Consider the following 22,952-nt stretch of genomic DNA (forward strand, 5'->3'; position numbering starts at 1 on the left):
TTACCCCATTAGCACACACACAAAAAGATGGGTTATGGCTTTTCCTGGCTGTTGATTAGTGAAATGGGCAAAAGTACAACAATGCTTCTCCTTCATGGATCACTGCCTTGTTGTGGCAAAGGGGCTTGAATAACTCAGGGAAGCTATGAGCTATGCCATGCAGGGCCACCCAAGATGGACAGGTCATAGTGGAGAGTTTAGACTAAATGTGATCCGCCTGGAGGAGGAACCGGCAAGCCACTCCAATATCCCTGCCAAGAAAACTCCATGGACAAAGACAACAGGCATACAGTATAAAAGTTATGACGCTGGAAGATGAGCCCCTCAGGTCGGAAGGCATCCAACATGCTACTGAGGAAGAGTGGAGGACAAGTACAAGTAGATTCAGAGCTGATGAAGCGGCTGGGCCAAAGCCGAAAGGTCGCTCTGTTGCGGATATGCCTGGAAGCGAAAGGAATGCTGTAAAGAAAAATATTGCATAGGAACCTGGAATGTAAGAACCATGAACCTTGGTAAGTTGGATGTGGTCAAAAATGAGATGGCAAGAATAAACATTGACATCCTGGGCATCAGTGAACTAAAATGGACGGGAATGGGCGAATTCAGTTCGAATAGAATTCTGTCAAGAGAACAAGCTGGTCATCACAAACACTCTTTTCCAACACCACAAGAGACGACTCTACACATGGACATCACCAGATGGGCAGCATCAAAATCAGATTGATTATATTCTTTGCAGCCAGAGATGGAGAATCTCTATACAGTCAGCAAAAACAAGACCTGGAGCTGACTGTGGCTCAGACCATCAGCTTCTTATAGCAAAAATCCAGCTTAAACTGAAGAAAGTAGGAAAAACCACTGGGCCAGTAAGATACAATCTAAATCAAATCCCTTATGAATACACAGTGGAAGTGAGGAACAGGTTTAAGGATTTAGATTTGGTGGATAGAGTGCCTGAAGAACTATGGATGGAGGCTCGTAACATTATACAGGAGGCAGCAATGAAAACCATCCCAATGAAAAGGAAATGCAAGAAAGCAAAGTGGCTGTCCCATGAGGCCTTACAAATAGCGGGGGAGAGAAGGCAAGCAAAATGTGAGGGAGATTGTGAAAGATACAGGAAACTGAATGCAGATTTCAAAAAAAAAATAGCAAGGAGAGACAAGAGGGCCTTCTTAAACGAGCAATGCAAAGAAATAGAGGAAAACAACAGAATGGGAAAAAGATCTGTTCAAGAAAATTGGAGATATGAAAGGAACATTTCGTACAAAGATTACCATAATAAAGGACAAAATTGGAAAGAACCTAACAGAAGCAGAAGACATCAAGAAGAGGTGGCAAGAATACACAGAGGAATTATACCAGAAAGATATGGAGGTCTCGTAAACCCTAGGTAGTGTGGTTGCTGACCTTGAGCCAGACATCCTGGAGAGTGAAGTCAAATGGGCCTTAGAAAGCACTGCTAATAACAAGGCCAGTGGAAGTGATGATATTCCAGCTGAATTATTTAAAATTTTAAAGGATGATGCTGTTAAGGTGCTACACTTAATATGCCAGCAAGTTTGGAAAACTCAGCAGTAGCCAGAGGATTGGAGAAGATCAGTCTATATCCCAATCCCAAAGAGGGGCAGTGCCAAGGAGTGCTCCAACTGCTGCACAATTGCGCTCATTTCACACGCTAGCAAGGTTATGCTGAAAATTCTACAGGGCAGGCTTGGGCAGTATGTGGACCAAAAACTCCCAGAAGTGCAGGCTGGATTTCGAAGGGGCAGAGGAACCAGAGATCAAATTGTGAACATGCGCTAGATTATGGAGAAAGCTAGAGAGTTCCAGAAAAACATCTACTTCTGCTTTATTGACTACGCAAAAGCATTTGACTGTGTCGACCACAGCAAACTATGGCAAGTTCTTAAAGAAATGGGAGTGCCGGATCACCTCATCTGTCTTCTGAGAAATCTCTATGTGGAATAAGAAGCTACAGTTAGGAATGGATATGGAACAACTGATTGGTTCAAAATTGGGAAAGGAGTACGACAAGGCTATATATTGTCTCCCTGCTTATTTAACTTATATGCAGAATTCATCATGCGAAAGGCTGGACTGGATGAATCCCAAGCCGGAATTAAGATTGCCGGAAGAAGTATCAACAACCTCAGATATGCTGATGACACAACCTTGATGGCAGAAAGTGAGGAGGAATTAAAGAACCTTTTAATGAGGGTGAAAGAGGAGAGTGCAAAATATGGTCTGAAGCTCAACATCAAAAAAACTAAGATCATGGCCACTGGTCCCATCACCTCCTGGCAAATAGAAGGGGAAGAAATGGAGGCAGTGAGAGATTTCACTTTCTTGGGTTCCATGATCACTGCAGATGGTGACAGCAGTCACGAAATTAGAAGACACCTGCTTCTTGGGAGAAAAGCAATGACAAACCTAGACAGCATCTTAAAAAGCAAAGACATCACCTTTACACATCACTTGGGAAAACAGGCAAACTAATACCAGTGTACTGGAAGAAGCAAAGATCACCAGTGTCGAAGCAATGATTCTTCAACATCAACTTCATTGGACTGGTCATGTTGTTCAGATGCCTGATTATCATCTGCCAAACCAACTACTCTATTCCGAACTTAAAAATGGAAAGCGTAATGCTAGTGGTCAACAAAAGAGGTTTAAAGACTCTCTCAAGACAAATCTAAAAAAATGTAATATAAACACCAACAATTGGGAAATACTTGCCGGCGAGCGCTCCAATTGGAGGCATAATCTGGTCAAGAACCTCCCACCAGCAGTAAAACTGAGGACCAGCAGCAAGCCTACCCACCCAATCTCAAATTAATTAAGAAGTCAGGGGGTTACATTCCCTGAGAAATTTGATCTCCTTTCCCTCATAGCCTGTAAGAACATAAGAAGAGCTTGCTGGTACACAGAGCCGTCTCATCCATTGGGGCTGGTGGCGCGGCGCGCCAGGGCGCAATGGCCTGGAGGGCGCCTCCGCCCTCCAGCCCCGCTGGCAGCGCCTGCCGGCAGCGCCCTCTGACTCCCGGCAAGGGAGCTGGCCGGCCACGCCACGCCCTCTGGCTGCCCAGCAGAGCACAGGAGCTCTGCGCGCCCTTCCAGCGCTTCCGGGACGGGAGGCGAGGGCAGCAGGCTCGCGCTCCCGCGCGCAGCCGGATGGCGCCGCGCAGCCGGCCGCCCGCCCGATGCAGCGTGAGCTGCCGCGCCGCGCTGCGCAGCGCGAGCTGCCCAGCCGCGCCGCGCCGTCCGGCTGCGCGCAGAGCGCGAGCTGCCCGGCTGCGCGCGGGAGCGCAAGCCGTCCGCCCTCGCCTCCCATCCCGGAAGCGCTGGAAGGGACGCGCAGAGCCCCGCGCCGCTCCAGCGCCACGCCCCTCATCCCCTGCTCGCCCACCCCCCTCCCAAGGGGCGGCAAGCGCAGGAGGGAGGCGGCGGAGAGGCGGCATGGCGGGGGCGCCGGAGGGATAGCCGCGCCAGGGCGGCAGATCCCCTTAAGACGGCTCTGCTGGTACAGGCCAATGACCCATCTAGTTGAGCATCCTGTTCTTACAGTGGCCAACCAGATACCTGTCAGTGAAGATCCTCCCCCTTCAGTGGAGACACCTGTGCAGAAGACCAATTGTGAGATGGCTATGTCTACTCCACTTTTATCTTCAAGGATGTGGAGGCGACAATGCCATTTGAACAAGCAGATCCTGAATGCCCAGCCTCTATGGAGGAGTTCCTATTTGTTTGCCTGGCCCCAAATCTCAGGACAACAATCACACAAAGAAGCTGTGCCCACTCCACTCTTTGGAAGGAGAGTGCTGAAGGAATGATGAAAGTTTTTGCTAGGCATGCTTTACCTGCTTTGAACCTGTAGATCTAGAGGCCAATGTTGGGAGGTTTCACTGACTTAATAACGTCCAAACACAGCTAACAGTTCGAGTTCTGAGTATGAAGTGGCAGTATGAGAGATGTAAAAATTCCGGAAATTTTGAAGCCATGGGGGGGAACCTCCCCCCCCCTGTTTTTTTCCCGGGTGGGGGGGAATGGAAATTTGGGGAGAATTGAAAAAAAATTCAGTGTGGAGTAGTTTTACAAACTGCGTGAAATGCAGATTTGCCACTTAGCACCAAGAGCAAATAAAGTTAAGGTCCACCTCAACATATAAGCTCCATAGAAGGTCTACCCTTTGAGTAGTGCTTTAAAAACAACAACAGAAGACACAACATATACATGCAGTTTATTCTATCTCATTTTCTGAACTACTGCTATCATTTTCCATTTCTTCTTCGTCTTCCTCTTTGTCATTTTTCTCATGGACGTCTAAAAAATGGCTTTGGGGAAAACGGGGCGGGGGGGGGACGATAACAACAATGGTTTTCCCCCGCCCAATTTTTCCGGTTTTTTCCCAGGTCTTCCCATCTCTATTTGAGGATAGCCGGGGCAAAGCGCAAGGCATTTTTTTTGCATGCCAGGACCAGAAGGAACCAACATCCAGTTACTGAATAGTATGTTGCACTAAGGCTCAAACTCTGTTTGAAAGGAAAAGGACTGTATGTTTTTTAAATTGAATTTGTTATTAAATATTATAAACCGCATGATGGTAAGAGAGCTTCTAAACAGTTTACAAAAATATACAACAGAACATTAAAATGATTGATATAACACAGTTAAAAGCAGGTATTTAAGAGTATTCAAAAGATGATTAAAGTCAGCAGCGGTTAAAAGAAAGTAAATCGCATGCAGCTTCTATGTCTTCAGATGGGCTGGCCCTAACGAAAATGTTTTGAGCAGTTGCCGGAAAGAGTACAGTGAGAGCACCTGCCTGGTGTCAGTTGGCAGGGAGCTCCAAAGTGTGGGTGCTGGAAGGCCTTGGGGGGGTGAAAAAATGGGGGGAGGTTTTTTCTGGTTTTCCCCAAAGCCATTTTTTTCAGGAAAATTTGAAAAAAAGTGTGTGGAATATTCAAACTATATCAAACTATTTTTGTCAATTTTTCCAGAAAAAATGGCTTTAGGGAAAAACGGGGGGGACGGGACTTTTTCCCATTTTTTCGGTTTTTTCCCAGGCTTTCCCATCTCTAGGCAGTATCAAAAGCACCTGGACATTTTTTAAAACTTCTAGTTTACAATACCTAGGCAAATCTGGACTGAGATGTCTATTTAATAGGAAAGTGCAAAAGCAGGTATGCAGATCCATTTTGTTTGTACTCTTTAAAAGCTTCATTCACAAGTAGATAATCAACTCAGCTCTACTTTGGAATATGATATAGGTGCTAAATTGTGAAAATTGTATGGTGCTCTTGTTTGTTGCCAGTATAACTGTGGCCTCATCATGTAGCATGACCTGATCACATACAGCCTCAAACACCAATGGATGCTAGGACTGTGCAAGTATTTACATTGTCAAGCATGTTAAAAGGTTAATCAGAAGATGGGCAAAACTACCGGTAAGTTTTATTAGCATACTGAGAAGATCAGGATTTTGCAAATGTTGTATAGATTTTCTTCAGGAGACAACAGCTTTCCATGAAACACCTGGCCTTTGGAAGGTTGTCTATATCTATCCTGTCTCAGTCCTATCCGGCATCCAATTCTGACATCCAAACATATTAGATATGTTTAGGAGAGGAATTGAAAATAATTGTGTCTGAAATGGACCTCTGGCATTTATTTGTTCAATAGAACAATTTTTCCTCTTGTGGCTTCACGGCATATGCTCCCTTAAAAATTAATCTTCCTTCTCTATCATTTCCCCCCTCTATAACTAAGTAACAATTATCCCCAATTATCATAGCCACATCCTTTATTTTATTAGAACCAGATGCTGCATAATTAATTTCCAAATCTATCCAGATCTTTAGTCTATGATCTGTTAGTAGGCACTTCTTTGGCTAGAATAGAAAAGATTGCATTTATTTATGAATGAAAGCTTTCCCCAGATTTTATTCTGCCTCTGATAAACGAGTCCCGGCTCAAAACGCACATGGGATTAACTGACGATACCTGTGGCTTTTGTTTCCCCACCTCTGGCACATTAAGAAGCATTAGTAATCTTACAATTAATACATTTAGCATTTGTTTCTTTTTCTATGAAGATAATAGTTTAAAGAGGGAAAATAACGCCTCAATGCCTTTCACTTAAAGAGTGAAATCTAACAAAAATATAGCTTGCATTGCATTGATGATAACAGGTGAATAATATGCAGTAGGATTTCTTAGTAGGATTCTATCTCAGTTTGCCTCACAGCAAATCAGTGTGTGAAGGACAGGAAAACTGAGAAATGTTTAGTGTGGGAAAAGGCTTAAAGATATAATGGCTGAATTTTGAGTTATCAAGCATGGTATTCTGTTTCTACGTGGATTTTTTTTTAAAGAAACAGCCTGCCCAATAGCAGCCTTCCCTGTACCCTCAAATGCTTTGAAGTGGTCCTCCACTGCAATAGAATCCCATGTGGTGTGTGAGGTTGCCGCCAGAAGAAAATCATGCCCCTGCTGGTGTGTGTGTGTGTGTGTGTGTGTGTGTGTGTGTGTGTGTGTAAAAGCTGTCTGAGAGCAATCGGCTCACCTGTAATCCAAAGCTCCTACATTTTTCTCAGGAATCCCAAAAGCATGTTTCCAACTATGGGGCAAGCTTGTACCCGGGTTAGTTAATTCCAGCCTACTAGTATCGAGGGGGGGGGGGATTTTAGAAAAAATGAATGCTACCTGACAAAAAAGAAGAACAATATTGTTTTCTCTACCCCACTCAGGCCAGCACAAGCCGGCATTGGACGGTCACTACCCCCAAACCCCACCAGTTAACTCTATCAGTTAACATATACGGTAAAAGTCAGGTAACAATGAAAGTAATAGATTTCTTTTTAAATTTAACTTTTTATTTCATTCTTGGTAAAATAAATCCCTTGCCATATTAGAAGCATCTTTTTTCCTTACAGATGGTTTATGAGATAGTGCATATATAATTATTTAAAGTAGTATTATTCATCTCTTCCTTCCCCCTCTTTCTTTTTACTCTATCAAGAAGTAATATTTAGTTTTAGTACTGTTATATGCTACCTATATATCATCATCATCATCATCATCATCATCATCATATATACTGGTATGATATTGTTATAATTATGCTTTGGTGTCCCCCACCCACCCAATAAAACTTAGGAAACTTGGGGAATCCAGAGCCAAAACCAGCAGCCTGTTGGTTCTCAAGTCATGAAGAACATCTGTTCCCCTCAACTCAGAACAAAATAAATAGGGGAATTCACAGCGAATTTTGGCATAAATAGTATCTACAGTTAGAGTATACAACTGAAACTTGCCAAGGATTTTGAGAAAGTGGGGCCTGGAACAAAATATTGCAGCGTAGGAATGGGTCCTGCCCAGGGTTCCAGGCAGCCACGTCTTTTCATTCCATTCCATGCTCTAGCCCCCTGCCTGTTTTACCATTCCTTCATGGGAGCTGATAGGTATACAAGTTAAGGTGCCGGTACATCCCATGTGTGAGTTTCCTGTGAACGATGCTGCTTGCTTAGCAAAGGCTAGCATGTAGAATTACCTGTAGTGCTGGTTTCTTGAAGCAGAAGGCTGACACAAACATCATAACAATGACCTTGGGCTACAAGTAAGAAACCTGTCAAGTTGAAGGGGGAACTATAGCAGCCTGGACACACTGGGAGAAATATTTTATTCAACTTTTGATACCCTCTTTCTTGAGCAGTCTCACAAATGGCTACTGTGAAATAATAATTAAAAATAGAATAGGGAATCCAAAGCCAGCTACTTGGATATTGTGTTTAGAGATACTATTTCTCTGTATTTGTTAGGACACATAGTGGGAAAGATTCAAAACTCAGCCAAGAAAATTTGCATTAGTATAACCTCAGAAGAGGTAAAGTTAATGATGTCCAGGGGATTATCTCTCTCTGTACATACAAGAGATTCTGAGAATAGCAGCACAGAGCCCAAACATGGCAAATCCATCCACCCAGCTCAATTCTAGCAGTTTAGCAAAGGGTTGCCTGAAATAATGGGTTTTTTTTGGGGGGGGGAATCGCGCTTGCAAGAAATACAAAAGGGTTATTTAGAGATTTTCAAGGAGGGAGGGAAACATGTGCCAACAATAAAGAAAAACAAGATGGAAAATCTTGGGAGGTATGGGAAACTTATACATGCATAGAATCGTAGAGCTGTGGAGTTGGAAGGGACCATGAGGATCATCTAGTCCAACATGGGGCTCAAACCCACCACCCTGAGATTAAGATCTACTGACTGTGCTTATATTGTAAAAAGACAAAAACCAGTTTTAAATCATGCAAAACTGAGGTTTCAGGCAAAGTCAACATGCAATAATAATGTATATAATGTGCTTTTCTTTCTAATAAATCCTTATATTTCAGCCAAACTTTAAACAATGATTTCCTGATTATATGTGTTTTAAATCCACTGTGTGCTTTGATCTTATCATACCACAGATATGCATGCCAACCATGCTCCTTGTAAGCAGCTGGATGCATGGATTGGGACCTGAGAACCATGGCATGCTGAGGAAGATCCCAAAGATCCCAAAGACATCTAGGCAGAATTCTGGAAGTGAGAATACCTGAACCTATCACAGAAGAGTAAATCCAAAGGAAGCAAGTCCATCCCAGGCCCAGACCAAAGAGGAGAGGGGAGCAGAAAGCAAAAAACAAACAAACGCTTGCACTAAGAAATCAAAAAACCAGAAAACAGAACCACCAAGGACACAATCTAGTTATTAGATTGGGGGGGGGGAGAGAGATTCATTTCTAAAAAGGGGAAGGGGTGAGAGACACATTTAAAGCTGACACTATCAAATTCACACTTTTCGTAACAATATGTGAACCAAGATGCAACCATCTTTCGAAATTCACACATATCCAAATTTTGCAACATAGTTCTCCAACCAAACAATGTTTACAAAAATGCATAAATTAGGAGGAAGTATACAAAACGAAAATAGAGGATAGTAGTGCAAATAACATACAAAGATGATGCATTCTATAAGGGAAAATTTTCTTGCAGAAATGTACACATTAGTCCAAGCTGCATATTAAAATGTGTTTCCTTACCAGGCCTTTTGAAAATAAATATATTGCAAATTGCTGCAAAGTGCAAACTGAATCTAAGAACAGAACAAAAATGGAGAGAACGGAAATGGACAGACTCTTCCATCTGCCACTGTTACCTACGCAAAGTTCTAGGCCTGATCTTAGAAACATTGATAGTTGGGGCATGGCAGAGATAACCAATCAGCCATAGTGTGACAGGCTGGGCTGGGGGATAGAACCAGGGAAGAGAATACTGTTCCCTTTTCCTTCACCCTCCAGCCTTCTGCCCCTTGATCTTTTGGACTACCACTTCCACTGGCAGAGGCTGATGGGAGTTGTAGTGTAAAACACCAGGTTGGAGGAGGGCACCAGGTTGGGGAAGGATGCTCTGCGCCACATCACAAGCCTCTCTCATGCAGCATACATCAACTGTATTTTATCACGCTCAGTTACTAAATGACTGTGGTTTTATTCTCAGTTACTCTCTTTCAGCTTAGTCACTCCTATTCTCATTTATTATCTTCTTGCATGATTAAGTGTGGTGACTGACCTTTAGGGAATTTTGATGGGTCTCTTTTGTATGCCAGCATAGCTGTGGAATGGTTTTAATTATGGTACAATCATGATGCAACTGTGTAAGGAGCAAGCACTTCATTCAATATTTTATAATGCTCTGTGTTAATAAAAATGTGTAGTAAGAGTAGATTTGCAATTCATTAGTCTTTTCAGCTTAAACAAACTACAGAGGAAATACTGCAGTGAAAATATACTACTTATCAAAAACAGCATAAAAGGTTTTCAAAAAAGATTAACTGGATTCTTAATGTTTTAAATAAAATAGATAAAAATAAACTTAGCTGAATTGTGATGTGCAGTTCTCCAGTGATACATCTTGGGAGCATTTTGCTAAATTTAGTGTTCCTAGTCCTAACAAATTCAGAGATTCATAATAAGACACAATTCAGAATCTTTTAAGAGATCTCAGGTTTGTATTTTTAAAAAAACAAACAAACACTGGCCTTATCTCATTGCATAAATTTCCCCACAGTGTGTAGGAACAGCATATCAAAACAGTGTTTGAGCTGCCTCTGAACCAGGTTTATGCACAGTTCTTATGGGAATATATTCCTCAACATAAAGTCTGTGTGTGAACTACACAGCATTTGCTCCTGAAAAATGTCTATAGAGAAGTCTAGTACTTCTTGCTGGGTTCATATGATCATAGCTCCGCTATGTTTTACAACCCAAAGATACTCAAGACAATGCAATGCTGGCACCTAAGAATAACAGTCTCCAAAGAAGTTCTGTTAGAGCAAGGATTCCCATTTGTGAGACAGAACTTCCCCTCCCTCTCCTCTCCGTACATGTCCCTATTTTCCAGGGATGTCCATGATTTAGAGAAGCCATCCCAGTTTCTGATTTGATCCCAGGATGTCCCATTTTTCCTTAGAATGTCCCTATTTTCATTGGAGAAATGTTGGAGGGTGTGGTAAAAGGTAAAGGTAAAGGGACCCCTGACCGTTAGGTCCAGTCATGGACGACTCTGGGGTTGTGGTGCTCATCTCGCTTTACTGGCCGAGGGAGCCGGCGTACAGCTTCCGGGTCATGTGGCCAGCATGACTAAGCCACTTCTGGCGAACCAGAGCAGCACACGGAAACGCCATTTACCTTCCCGCCGGAGCGGTATCTATTTATCTACTTGATCTCCCAATTTTCATAGGAGAAATGTTGAAGGGTATGGAGTTATCCGATCCCTGAGCTGTCTGAAGGTAATCCTGTATAGGGAAGTTTTCTTTTTAATCTTTAATGTTTTATTATGTTTTTATGTATGTTGGAAGCTGCCCAGAGTAACTGGGCAACCTAGTAAGATGTGTGGGGTATAAATAGTAAAATCATCATTATGAAATAGGACATCCCTAGTTTCATCGGATAAATGCTGGAGGATATGCTTGTGTATCATCCTAAAGTCTACTCCAGAAGGTTGGAGGACCCCCTGAACAGGTGTTTTTTTTAAAAAAAATTGCCAAGCGTATAAAGCGGAACGCACGTAGGTTAAATGCATGTAAGTTATGAGTTACCTGTATACAGGTTTTTTTCTGTTTCCAGAAAGCTCCCAGATGATTTCAGATTGAATGCCTATGTGAAGGAACAGCATTAATGAAATCCTGAACATATCTAAGCTTATTATCTCTGCAAAATAATAAAAATAATATATGCAGTGTATTATTTGCTGCCAGAAATGCCATTTTAATTTTGCATCACTATCAGCAAAGTCCATGAAGATTACTAAAGCTAGATTTTAATTTGTTCATAAGGATTAACAACCATCACTTGTTCATGGATCACACAGAAGACTTAGAGTTAACACACACAAAAATCTGCATTCATTCTCCAGAAACAGAGTTTATAAGTTAATTACTACTATGGGGTTAAACTTGCAATATTGGTTTCCGTCATGTAGCAATTGTAAGATTGGATTTTGAAAATACATCAAGAAAAAATCTCAACTTTAGAGCCACCTACAGCAATTAAATATGTATTCTGCACTAATGAGCATCAGAGCTTAGACGCTGTAGTGAAAAGCTGAATGCAAGGCATGGTTTGATAAAGATGCTTTGACTATTATCCAGCAAAGTATCCCTAGGTGCTGTCTAGTACTCAGCATGTAAGTCTGACCCATTTATCCACATGCCTAAATAAGGACCTGACATTTACCTTGTACTGAATTTTAAGAGGTCACAATTTGCTCATTTTATCTGCACTCTGTGAAGCTTCAGTACTACCAACAAATTACCAATGGGAGGGTTTTGAACCTAAGCACAATGACACACCTTCCACAGAATTTATTAGTTTACTGAACTACTTACTGAAAAAAAAATATTCTATTCTTAAGCACACAATCTGTATAAGTTTTGAGAACAAGGGCATGTAAAAGGAAAGGCATATGCCCCTGAACAGTCTTCCTCTCATAATTTTCCAAAATCAGAAATTATGTATCATCTAAAACAGAGGTGGGGAACCTCAGGCCTGGAGACAAATACAACCTCTCTGTCCCACGGGACTCACCCACAACCTTCTCTGGCCTTGCTTCACAACCTTCTTTTGTGGTTCTTTTTTCTCTCCCCCCCCCCTTTTTTTTTTTTTGCCTGGGTGGAATGTGCCTCTTGAACTCTTAATAATGGCTCTTGCTTGACTGGATGGGGGATAGGGAAGGGTTTGTGTAGAAGCTACTTTATAGTACAAAGGTCAAATTTACATTCATTTCTTTGACCACTTTTGCCTCTGATCCCACCCATCACCAACCCCCAAAAGGCTGCCCAAAAAAAGGAATATGTCCCTTAGGCTTAAAAATGTTCCCCATCCATCTTCTAAGGCAATGTAAAGTTCATTTCAAGCAGTTAAGATTAATGGGTGGCAATATGCAAGGGTTATTAGGAACACATTTTCAAATATTACTTTTCTTTGTTTTAAATGTGTTTAAAAATTGTATGCTATGATTTGTGGTTTTGTGCATGCATTGGGATTTAATTGTTTCCCCTTCCAATGGCATTTTCATGGCCTTGTAGAATGCCAGTCTGAAGAGTCCCTCAACATTAGTGAGTAGCTTTTCAGGGACATCAGGGAGACGGCAGTAGAAAGCAGGAACTGAAATGCATTCAGGCAACCATGATAGACTGCACACAGTCTTTTGGTTCCCAGCATAGATCTTTGTCAGGATGCTGTCAGGAGCTCCCGGTTGATTGCCCAGGAAAGTATAAAGACAAGGAAAAGTTTCTTACCGTCCTTTTTTATTTCAATAAAACCCAGTCTCTTGGATAACGGTGTTTCATCAACGCCTCCAGGGAACTGGGTGGGTCCATTCTTGCCAACTCATCCAGCAGGGTTTCACTCAGCCCTGCACAGTAAATAGCCATCAAAGCTTCCTGATTCCATGCTAGCTCCTGTGACAGCAAACTGAATTCTGTACTGTACTCCATTATTGAGTAAGGAAAACATTGGGGCCTAATTTGAATAGTAGATTGCTTGGTATCTCATCCTTGATTTCCACACTGCGGCTCCAGACCAAATAATCTATCAAGAGAGCTATGGCCTGGACAAGATGCAGGCCTGTTATAGCTTCTGGGGTTGACAATGCATGTGAGCTTCACCTGTCCTGAGCTTTCTCCAGCTGAGGAATCACACACACCCTCCCCAAGCTAACGAGCCCCACCAGGGCTATGGGTCCTTGCCTGTCTTCCCTCAGAACTGACAGCTGTAAATTCTGGAATCCTGAGATCAGGGGTGGTACGTCCTATTTTGTCACTTTATTGTTTTGCTTTTAAATCAGAATGGTTTTCTGATTCATCTGTCTGTTCGCTGTCAACTGTGCACAGTTGATATAAAGCGGAATACAAGTGGGGTATGCAATAAAATATTGCAGTGTGGATCACTCCTGTTAAGGGTTCCAGGAAGGCATGCCCCTTTTCAGGCTACTCCATTCATTGACTATTTTCATATTTTTCTCCCACTCGAATAAACAGTTAGCATCTTGTGCCCACCAAACAAGATAAGGAGTTCAGTGTATTTTCATTGTTTTTTAAAAATGTATTTCTTGGGACTCCAAGACTGGTGATATGTCCCTCGTGTGTGTGCTTAAATGGTTCCATTTTGGATGGATAAAGATCCACAGTTAGAAAATCGATCTCATAGCAGTAATCCTATTCAGGCATTTTCCATACATAGAACATACAGCTGCAAAAGGAAGCAGTGGGACTGTGCCAGTTGATTTTCTCCTGACTTCTTGCAGGGTACACACAAGAGGCTGAAGGCAGGACTGGCAGCATGGTTCTTCTGCCTTCTTCTCCATGTGTAGGTTCCACACATGGACAATGCCTGAACAAGGCTCGTGTCAAGGAGGCTTGAGACTTGTCTCAATGGTCTATAAATTCACATTTTGTAGACAGTACTGTTCCAAGCATTAAATTAAAGATTTTTTTATATATATAAATAGCGACTAATTTAGAGATGAATTAAATGGATTTTGTATCAGCAGCACTTTAGGAGCATTTATTTTGAAATTTAGGAAATGAATATTGTAACAGCACTCTAAGGATACTTGAATGAAAAGGCATTGAAGACCTCTTCAAGACAAGCACTATCACATTCTATTTATTCCTGAACATCCTTCACCTACTTTTCAAACTGATTTCTTTTTACTGAAGCCCTAAGCTTACCTTTAAAAGCATCTACAATTACGCTGAGATACAACAGCTTTCAATAGACAAGTTATAGAAATACGCAGCTATGCAAAATTCAGCCGCAATAGGAAAATTGAAAGCATCCATGTTTATGAGCACCCATGTTTGGAGGTATGAGCCTCTGAATGTCAAACACTGAATACAAACAATACAAACAGGGCTATTGCCTCCGCTCCCTGTTTGGATACTTCCCTGCCCCTTCTGCCTTTCAGCTGTTGGAAACAGGGTGCTAGAATTATTTATTTATTTTAGGCATTTATTTATTTTTATTTAAGGCATTTATAGACATCCCTTCACTAATATTTCTCCCAGGACACTTCATAGTGCAGAACAGCAGCAAACAGCAAGGTATACGAAACAAAATAATTAAAATCAACGAACACAATTAAATGTCCATTAAAGCAGCAGAGTGGAAACTTCATTTCCGGTGTTTAAAATACAGCGTACTTCCAATGCTTAAAATACAAAACCATTATAATGCCCGAGAGAATGAAAACATCTTAACCTGACAGATACCTAAAGGGTAACAGAGCAAGTGCAGGTGAGGCTGTTTGGGAATGGACTTCCATGGCTGGGGCACCAGAGATGAGGAGCCCCTCTCCTTCAGACCTTGCTTTGACAACATGAGATTGCTCCTAAGTTCTTAAATCAAAGCTAGCTTCTATTTTTGTGCTTCGCTTTTTGTGCAACACTTTTAAGCAGGAAGGCATAACGTTCAGAAAAATGCTTGTATTTCCAGTGTTCAGCTCCAGTCATGCTCAGTGACAACAGAAGAATAGTGGAGAAAACTCTTCCTTTAGATGTTTTAACTGGAATAACTGCCACAGGCAGGCAAACAAATTGTATAGCACAGCTTCCAAAACCAACAGGATACTACTATCCTTCCACATGTCCCTTTGCAAAGAAACTATCTTTATAGGCTCTATGTCAACAGGATCTCGTATCTGAGCAGGAGATCCAACTTAATTCTGCCTTAGGCTGCAATCCTAAACACATCGATACCAAGCATTAAGTCCCACTGAGTTAAAGAGAGCTGACCCAGTAAACACATCTAAGTCTCAAGAGAGGTCCGGCATGAAAAAGAATAATTAGTATGAAGGTACAAGTGGATTTGAGTGGGAGTCATATGCTGAATGAAAAACTAATGAAAAACGTAAGACTAACCATATTTCATTAAACCTAGTAATTTCTTAAATACTTTGAGCATAAGCAACTAATGAAAGCATATACAGTAGGCTGTTTGTAATTTGACATAGACTATTGCTCTTCAGAACGAAGCAGCATGAAGTTTTGAATGAAGACCGTACTTTACTGGGAATAAAGATAAAACAATCAGTCTGGAAGTCTCTTTTCTCAGCAGCTTTGCATAGATGATCAGTTTTCAGAGAAGTGGAATTGTCATTGCCCATTCTGAACGCATTCATAGTCCCTGGTCAAACCAGGTCCACAAATGATTTAAGCGCTACTAGTGAAATGTTCAATCTAGCTTCTAGCACAGTGGTTTCCAAAGGGTGTGATGTGCCACCCTGGTGTGACAGGAGAGGATGGCAAGTGTGGTGGGAATATTCAAGGACAATCAAAGAAACATTTAAACATCTCAGTGTACTGTAGTGTAGTATCAATTTTATTATTATTATTATTTGCATAATTTGGATAGATAAATTTTCAAGATGAGTGCAAGAGCTTCATGTGATATTGAGGACAGCCCTAGTTGCCATCCAGAAAACGCTGTTAGAGCAGAATGCTGGAGAACACTCATTCAATTTGAGACCAGCAACAGGCCTAAGCAACTCTGTCAACAATTACAAATATGAAAGTTCAGAAAACAGAAAGGCTTATTTGTATAGATGATAGTTTGTTTGTCTCAAATTAGACCTAATATATATGAGATTACCCGGCAAAAGCAAGCTCACACCGCTCATTGAGCTTGTATACATATTTAAGTTACATATGGAAGAGGCTCATTTATTACTATATTTTGGGAATGATTCCTGCTCTTATGTAGCTGCATCGTTTCATACTTTCTGGATGTCCCACAATCGTATTATAAAGTAGTTGTGTTCTGTGTTATAAATCAAGCACTGCCAGGAGTTGCTTCTTTTTGTTTTCCAATGAATTTCTTATCATTCTAGCAGCACCAGCAGTTTGCTTTTTGAGGTTTTTTGACCCACACAAAATGACCACTTTGTCTTGCCATAAAACTCACGACAGCAAGCAATAAAGTAAAGCAAAGCAATTATTGTTGTAGCACACCTGGATATAAATTTGAGCAGCAGAAGGAACACAGCTTAGCTTAAAGGATTTGATGCTTTGTGGAATAAGTATACAGATCTACAAAGGTATTCATCCTCCTCGCACCGTATTCTCACAGCTGCCCCAACACTGATATATTGTTATATTTTAATAGGTATATGCACATATATGATTGGCACATCAACCATACCCCATAACTACTAACGTCTTGGCATATTTCTCCAGATTTCAAAAAAGAGAAAAAGAAAAAGGGGGTTCAGATAATAAATGCTTTCTCATGAGTCCACTGCATTTCAATATAAGTAATTATTTACATTGCTAATAAAAGATGGCACATGGGGGAACCTTGGAGGGGGGAAATCTTACACAACCAGCAACATGACGGTTATTCTGTTAAAGGCAACCAACATTCCAATGAATGACAAGCGACTGTAGGCAGATCATTTCATCTGATGTTCTTCTATCTCTTGTGGTGTTACATGACAAAGCCTGAGATGACTCAGTATTATCTATTACTTTTTAGTTGGATGTACTATTGGCAGTATAGGCTGTTTTTGAGAGTGCAAGTGGAACCTGGCTCACAATACTTCACACCTTCACTTGGCTTCCCTTTAGTTAGTGTGGAGATCCTAGTTCTGTGCAAAGAAAAACTTCTCAGGAAAGTGGTTTGTTTTGTAATACGTTCAAGCATTATGGGCTGGGCAAATCTGTAGTCTAAGTCAGGGAATGACAAACTTTGGCAACATCAGTATGTATTGCTTACTTTCTCCCGAACGAACCTGCTGTATTTTAAGGTTCCCTTCAAAGGAGATACTTTAAGCTCACAATGGCTATCAAGCAGGGGCTCTTCTTGACTGTGGTAACCCATCTGTTGGATGTCTCCCCCAGGGAAGCTCGCCTCATGTATGTTAAAACCTTATTTTGCCAGAGCTTTTAAAACCTCGGGGAACTGAATCTGGTTTTGTTTTATTTTACTGCTATAATTTTTAATGTTTTGCTTCCACTGTTTCTGCCACTATTGTTGTGATTACTTGAATTTATTGTTTTAATACTTTATGTTAAAAGTTTTCTGCTCTTATACAGTACTTTGTTAGCTGTCCTCGGATCATTAGAGCTGAAAGACATTGTAAAAATAAAACACTGAAAGCCACGTTAGAGGCTGATGCAGCCATGAGGCTGAAATTTAATGTAAAAATCTGGATTCTTGTGATTCTACAAGTTTCACAAAACAACTTACAAACCATTTGTTCTAGTGGGTGAGTAGATAGAATTCTCTTATTTGCAAATACAAGTAGTACTACAGATTGTTTGGCAGATTAATAAATGTCATCATTTGTGTACATACAAATTCAGTGTTCACTAGGCTTGCAACGAATGCTAATACTATCAAAATACAGCAACCGTACTAATTAACCATCAAGCAAGACACTCAGACCCATCCAAAATGAAAGACAAAAACATAGCATTTGTCCATTTTAAAAGGTATTATGTTATGTTCTGAATGTCTGCCTCTGAAAGCAGGGACAAGGATAATGTAATTTGCAAGAACACGATTTACACATGTTTACATTCTCCTCTCACAATATAAACACATGTAAAACAAAAAAGACATTTAAGTGTTTAAAGTTACTGCCATCTCTTTATAAAGCAGCTGCAAACCTGCATAAGCACACTCCTGAGTAATTATCAGGAGGTTAATGGAAATGTTTCTGTGAAAGCTATTGCAGTGCTACAGCTTATGCAACATTAAAATATGCCATCAACTATAACCAAAACCCTTTAAGTAGCCAAAAGAAGCAGCAGGAAACAGTTGGGCAGTCCAAATTAATAAATAAGTTTATTAACAAACCTGGACCACATTTTAGGAACAAGAAAAATAGCTCATATCATTAAATATTAGGTTCCACACAGCTTCCTACCCTGGCCCATGTATAAAAGGCAGTGCACATAAGCCTCACTGCACACGACCAGACCTGAGGCTTGGTATGTGGGAGCCTGTACCTGCACCAAGTCTCTTGAACTATACCATGGCTGTCCCAGTCACAGAACTCTATACCAGATATGGTGCTTCCATAGAAGGCTTGCCACACCCGGAAAGCATCCAGATGTTTGGCCCTCTGTTAGCCTGCATACATAAGCTGCTCTGCTTGGACCCCACAAAGGATATGGACAGAAAAAGGGTTGGGCATGGGGGATCACAGCAACAGCAGAGAGGCAAGTATTTCACCTTTACTGAGGTTCTTCTGCTTAGGAGGCTGCACCACAGAAACTGGAGAGGAACCTGAAATGGCTTCATAGGTCTTGCAACAACACAGCAGTTGAAGAACCAAGGGTGCCAGTGCCCAACAATCTAATCATGACAACCTCCCATATCAAATGAAGATTGGTTCATAGGTAGGGAACAAGTATAAGTAATGCAAAAGCCCAATGCAAAATGCAACCCACTTTGCATTTGTTTGTACAAAGCCAGCAGGACAGAGGCTTTACAAATATCCTTCAGCCGATAGGGCTGCACAGTGTACTGTAGGGCTGCTTGCCGCAGAACAGGTCATACTCCCCTGAAGGAAGGCCATTTAGATTCCCCATGAGATGAAATCCTCAGAAGAGTCATGTCAGAGAGTAACTGCTGCATGGGCTCATACGGAAGGAAACATCTCATGAAGTAATCAGGACTTTGGAGCCTTGAGGGCTTCAAAGTTAAGGACTAGCACTATGAATTATGCGCTGTGAGAGTCTTGGTCTATACTGGATAAACAGTTGGGTCGGCACATTTTGCACTAGCTAAAGTTTCTGAACTGTCTTCAAGTGCAGTTTCACATAAAGTGCGTTACCACCATCTTACCACTGTCTCACCTAGAAACCACCAAAACTTTAATGGCAGCAGCACCAGGCATAGCCAGTCAATCAGCTGGAACCAATAAAAAGTGCTCTTGGCACAGCTGTCACCTGGGATTCCAACAACAATACTGGTCAAGCAGTGTTGTTTCCCATTGGCATTACAATGCAACTTGTGCCTTCTTTGTGGCCAACATATATCGAATGTAATAAAAATAAGGAACACTCCCAGGTGCTCTGCTACTTCTGCCAGATGCGGAGAGATGAAGAGTGTACCATCTTTATTTTTATCACTCTGTCGCTGTTTAACATTCTGAAGAGAAAACAAGTGGAAATCTTTTCCCAGAATCTATCTACAGTGCTATTAAATGCCCAGCTGCCCATATATCTGCTGACGTATTTGACTGACCTCTTTCTCATCATCCTTCCAATAGCCCATTTGTACTGTCTCTAAGCCGGATAGTGTCTTCAGACCAAGTGAAACAAACCATACTCCAATTGCAGCACTGGCAAACGGATAGCTAAGATATTAGGACAGTGAAATATACAGAACTGACTTGTGCAGTTAACTTCGAACCATGAGAAAATTGAATTCAATGACATTTCTTTTTGGTATGGTAAGCCCCATAGAAGGATACATTCCAAGATTATTTGATTTATAATAGCATGCTGCCTGAAATGTACTCCCATTGCTTTTCCCTATGGTATAGTCTATTATGAATATATTGGCTTCAATCTGTGGTCATGTGGTATTAGGCTTCCTTCTCCCAATGTACTTGTATTGGTCAATATTCAAAACAGCTGCTACAGCTGTTCATTTGCTATAAACAAATACCAAAAAGAGAAGGAAAGCTCCTTTTTAGAAAGTTATTGTTTTAATGCATCAGTAAGCATTTTCCTAACACAAATATAAACTAAAATACCTGTATTCTAAATGATTTTTTCCTGCATTGTAAGTAGATGAAATTATCAAAGGGAAAAGGTCTATTTCATATATGTATACATACTTACATAGCACATACAATTTTTTTGTCACCACCTAGCCCTCATCCTGCCTTAGTTTATAAATTAGATATCAACAAATATGTTTATAAACACAAGAAAGGGTTTTTTTTGTTTTTTTAAAAAAAACCACACCATCAAGTTACAACATACTTGGGAATGTTAATCAAACATATACCTAAAAATGCGGGAACTAGGTGCATATCCATGAAACATATCCAGAGTTCATGTCAGGAAGAGAAGAGAAGAGCCACAGCACAGATTAATCAAATCTAATCAGGTTTCTAATCCTTTATTATTTTCTATACCATGATCAACAGAACAATTTCCTACTTATTTTCTGTGATAACAAATTCCAGATCAGAGCATCAGCTACATCACCACACAAAAGGCTGAAAAACCAAAAGCTGTCAGTTTAAGAAACCTGGCTGCCAGCTAGACCTTTCTTGAAGATGCTTTGTGAGAGGGAGATTTTTGCCCTACAGTCAAATGACAGTCGTGTCAAAATTCTAACACATCACCGTCTTTTACACTGGAGCATAGGGTTTCAAAAACAATCCATTGTAGGATAAGATTTTCAACACTGGGGCAGACTGCTTGGAAAAGATATATTTTGAAAGTCACATTTAGCAAAGCTTAATTAGAATCCTCATGAGCAACATATTATTTGCTTTGAAAAACATGATGTGAAGGACAGTTGCAGAAATAATGTAAATATACATGAACTGACTATTGCAGCAGGTACTGTAAACAGATAACAGGCTTTCTTTTTTTAAAAAAAAAGTGTAGAAAGCAAAGCCACAAACACCCTTTTTAATAGATATTAATATCAAGGTAGCCTTACCACGTATGTGCCACTGTAAAACGTCGCCGTTGACGGATGCTTTTATTCACCAGCAACTTTCTGAAAAAGCATGGAGAGTTCCTTGGAGAGCTGCGGGGGGAGATTTTTGGAGAGGTGGGTCTGTTCCCCGGCACTCTGGGAAGCTCGAGTTCCAAATGCATTTGTTCTTTGAAAGTCTTTATGTAAATCTCCGTCTCTGGAGCAGCAAGTTCCTTAGAAGAATCTTTTGCTGTCATAGCTTGGATGTTGTGTTAGCTTTCACCATTCAGAAAACACAACAATAGCACAGCCCAGAGACATTGCTGCAGATTCAAATGCTGATAAATCGAGAACCCCCGTGCCAGTCATTCAGCCAGCTGAGGTCTGAATGAAAAGGCTGCCTAAAGCAACAGCAGCATAATCGAAGAACAGATAAGTCAGTCCCTTCAGAAAAGAGCTTGATCAGTCCTGGCTTTCCCTCTGAAAATGCGCCAGAGTGCTTTCTGTGTCAGTAGCCTCCTTGTGGATGTGGTTTGTCTGCAAGCTACATGGTGTGACACTCACTGAATTCATTCAGCTGCTTATACCAGCTCATGAAAAATGCATAAGGACTCCCCATCAGTCCTTTCCCACATTACGTTAGGTTTAAAATACCTGATCAAAACAAACTTTGCTTCCCTCCCCCCATTTCTGAAAAATGACACAGTTTATTTTCCTGTTTGTTACAGGATGGCTGTTTGAAATCCAGCATGTTTTATTTTAAAGGGTTTTCATTCAGAATTATTTGCTCACAGCCCACACGGCAGTTGCTCCACCTACAACATGCTTATTGGTTCAACTTATTTTGACAAGTGGACGCAAGTTTGCCCTTCCTTATTCTATACATAAAGGGTGCCACGGCACTTTATCAGTCGTATTGCTTCAGAAGAGATCTTGTGCACACACCAAGAGCCTCCAGTTCATGATTTCTAAACAAAGGCAAGGCTAGAACTGACCATATTATTAGCAGAATGTAAAAATACATACCTTCATCCAAAGGCTCTACAGTCAATAGACAGCAAATTAAAACATTTTTTTTAAACCCGCAATGGGGTGGGGTGGGGGAGCAAAAGCAATTAAATAGATAAGAGTTTTGCTCAATCTTATTTTCTATAAAAGTTTAAGAGCCTCCTGGGAAGTGGCAATCACTGCTGTTGTGGAAAGCAAGAAGAGCAAGGTAAGATCATGCTCATTGTTGCTTTATGGTGAAATCGCACCTGAGCCCTCAAACAAAAATGAGAGTTAAATAGTCACTATGCACTGTTTAGGAGGAAGGCACTAATGCCACTGCTTCTTAAATTATCTATTTATAGACGTATAAAACATTGGGGCGGTATACAGAAATACAGGAAGAAATAAAATCTGGCAGAGGTAAGTTGAAAAGGCTACATAGCTTTAAAAATTATTAAAGGAGAACTTCAGACAGGTGATGGAAAGGTGAGTGCCCAGCTGATTCTGCAGCTTCTTAAATCTGGTATTTCTATTGCAATAGGAGCACATGTGGTCTTTAGACCCTTTACACCCTTATCTATGCTCATTTGATTCTATTAGCGAGCCCAATGTTTTCTTGCAAAAGAAGCACCATAGGGCACAGACAGTGTTGGGCAGGATGCTTACTGTTCACACAGGTTATTTCATTGTTTTGTACTTTCTATGCACTATCTGAAGAAGTGTGCATGCACACGAAAGCTCATACCA

The 22,952-nt window shown here is 41.0% G+C and overlaps 1 protein-coding gene across 2 annotated transcripts in view; it reads right to left on the reverse strand.

Moving 5' to 3' along the window:
- Window positions 1-22,952, reverse strand: part of PDE4B (phosphodiesterase 4B) — a 217,402-nt gene that overhangs the window by 165,592 nt on the left and 28,858 nt on the right. Inside the window, exon 1 of one of the 2 annotated variants that reach the window (XM_033151871.1) lies at window positions 21,237-21,886. The exons of the other annotated variant lie outside the window; for it this stretch is intronic. Coding sequence (XP_033007762.1) covers window positions 21,237-21,472 — 236 coding nt within the window. The 5' untranslated portion in view covers window positions 21,473-21,886. Of the gene's footprint in view, window positions 1-21,236; window positions 21,887-22,952 lie in introns of those variants that run through there. 2 annotated transcript variants of the gene reach the window in all.

The sequence above is a fragment of the Lacerta agilis genome, chromosome 6 (genome assembly GCF_009819535.1).
Source record: "Lacerta agilis isolate rLacAgi1 chromosome 6, rLacAgi1.pri, whole genome shotgun sequence".
Taxonomy (NCBI): domain Eukaryota; kingdom Metazoa; phylum Chordata; class Lepidosauria; order Squamata; family Lacertidae; genus Lacerta; species Lacerta agilis.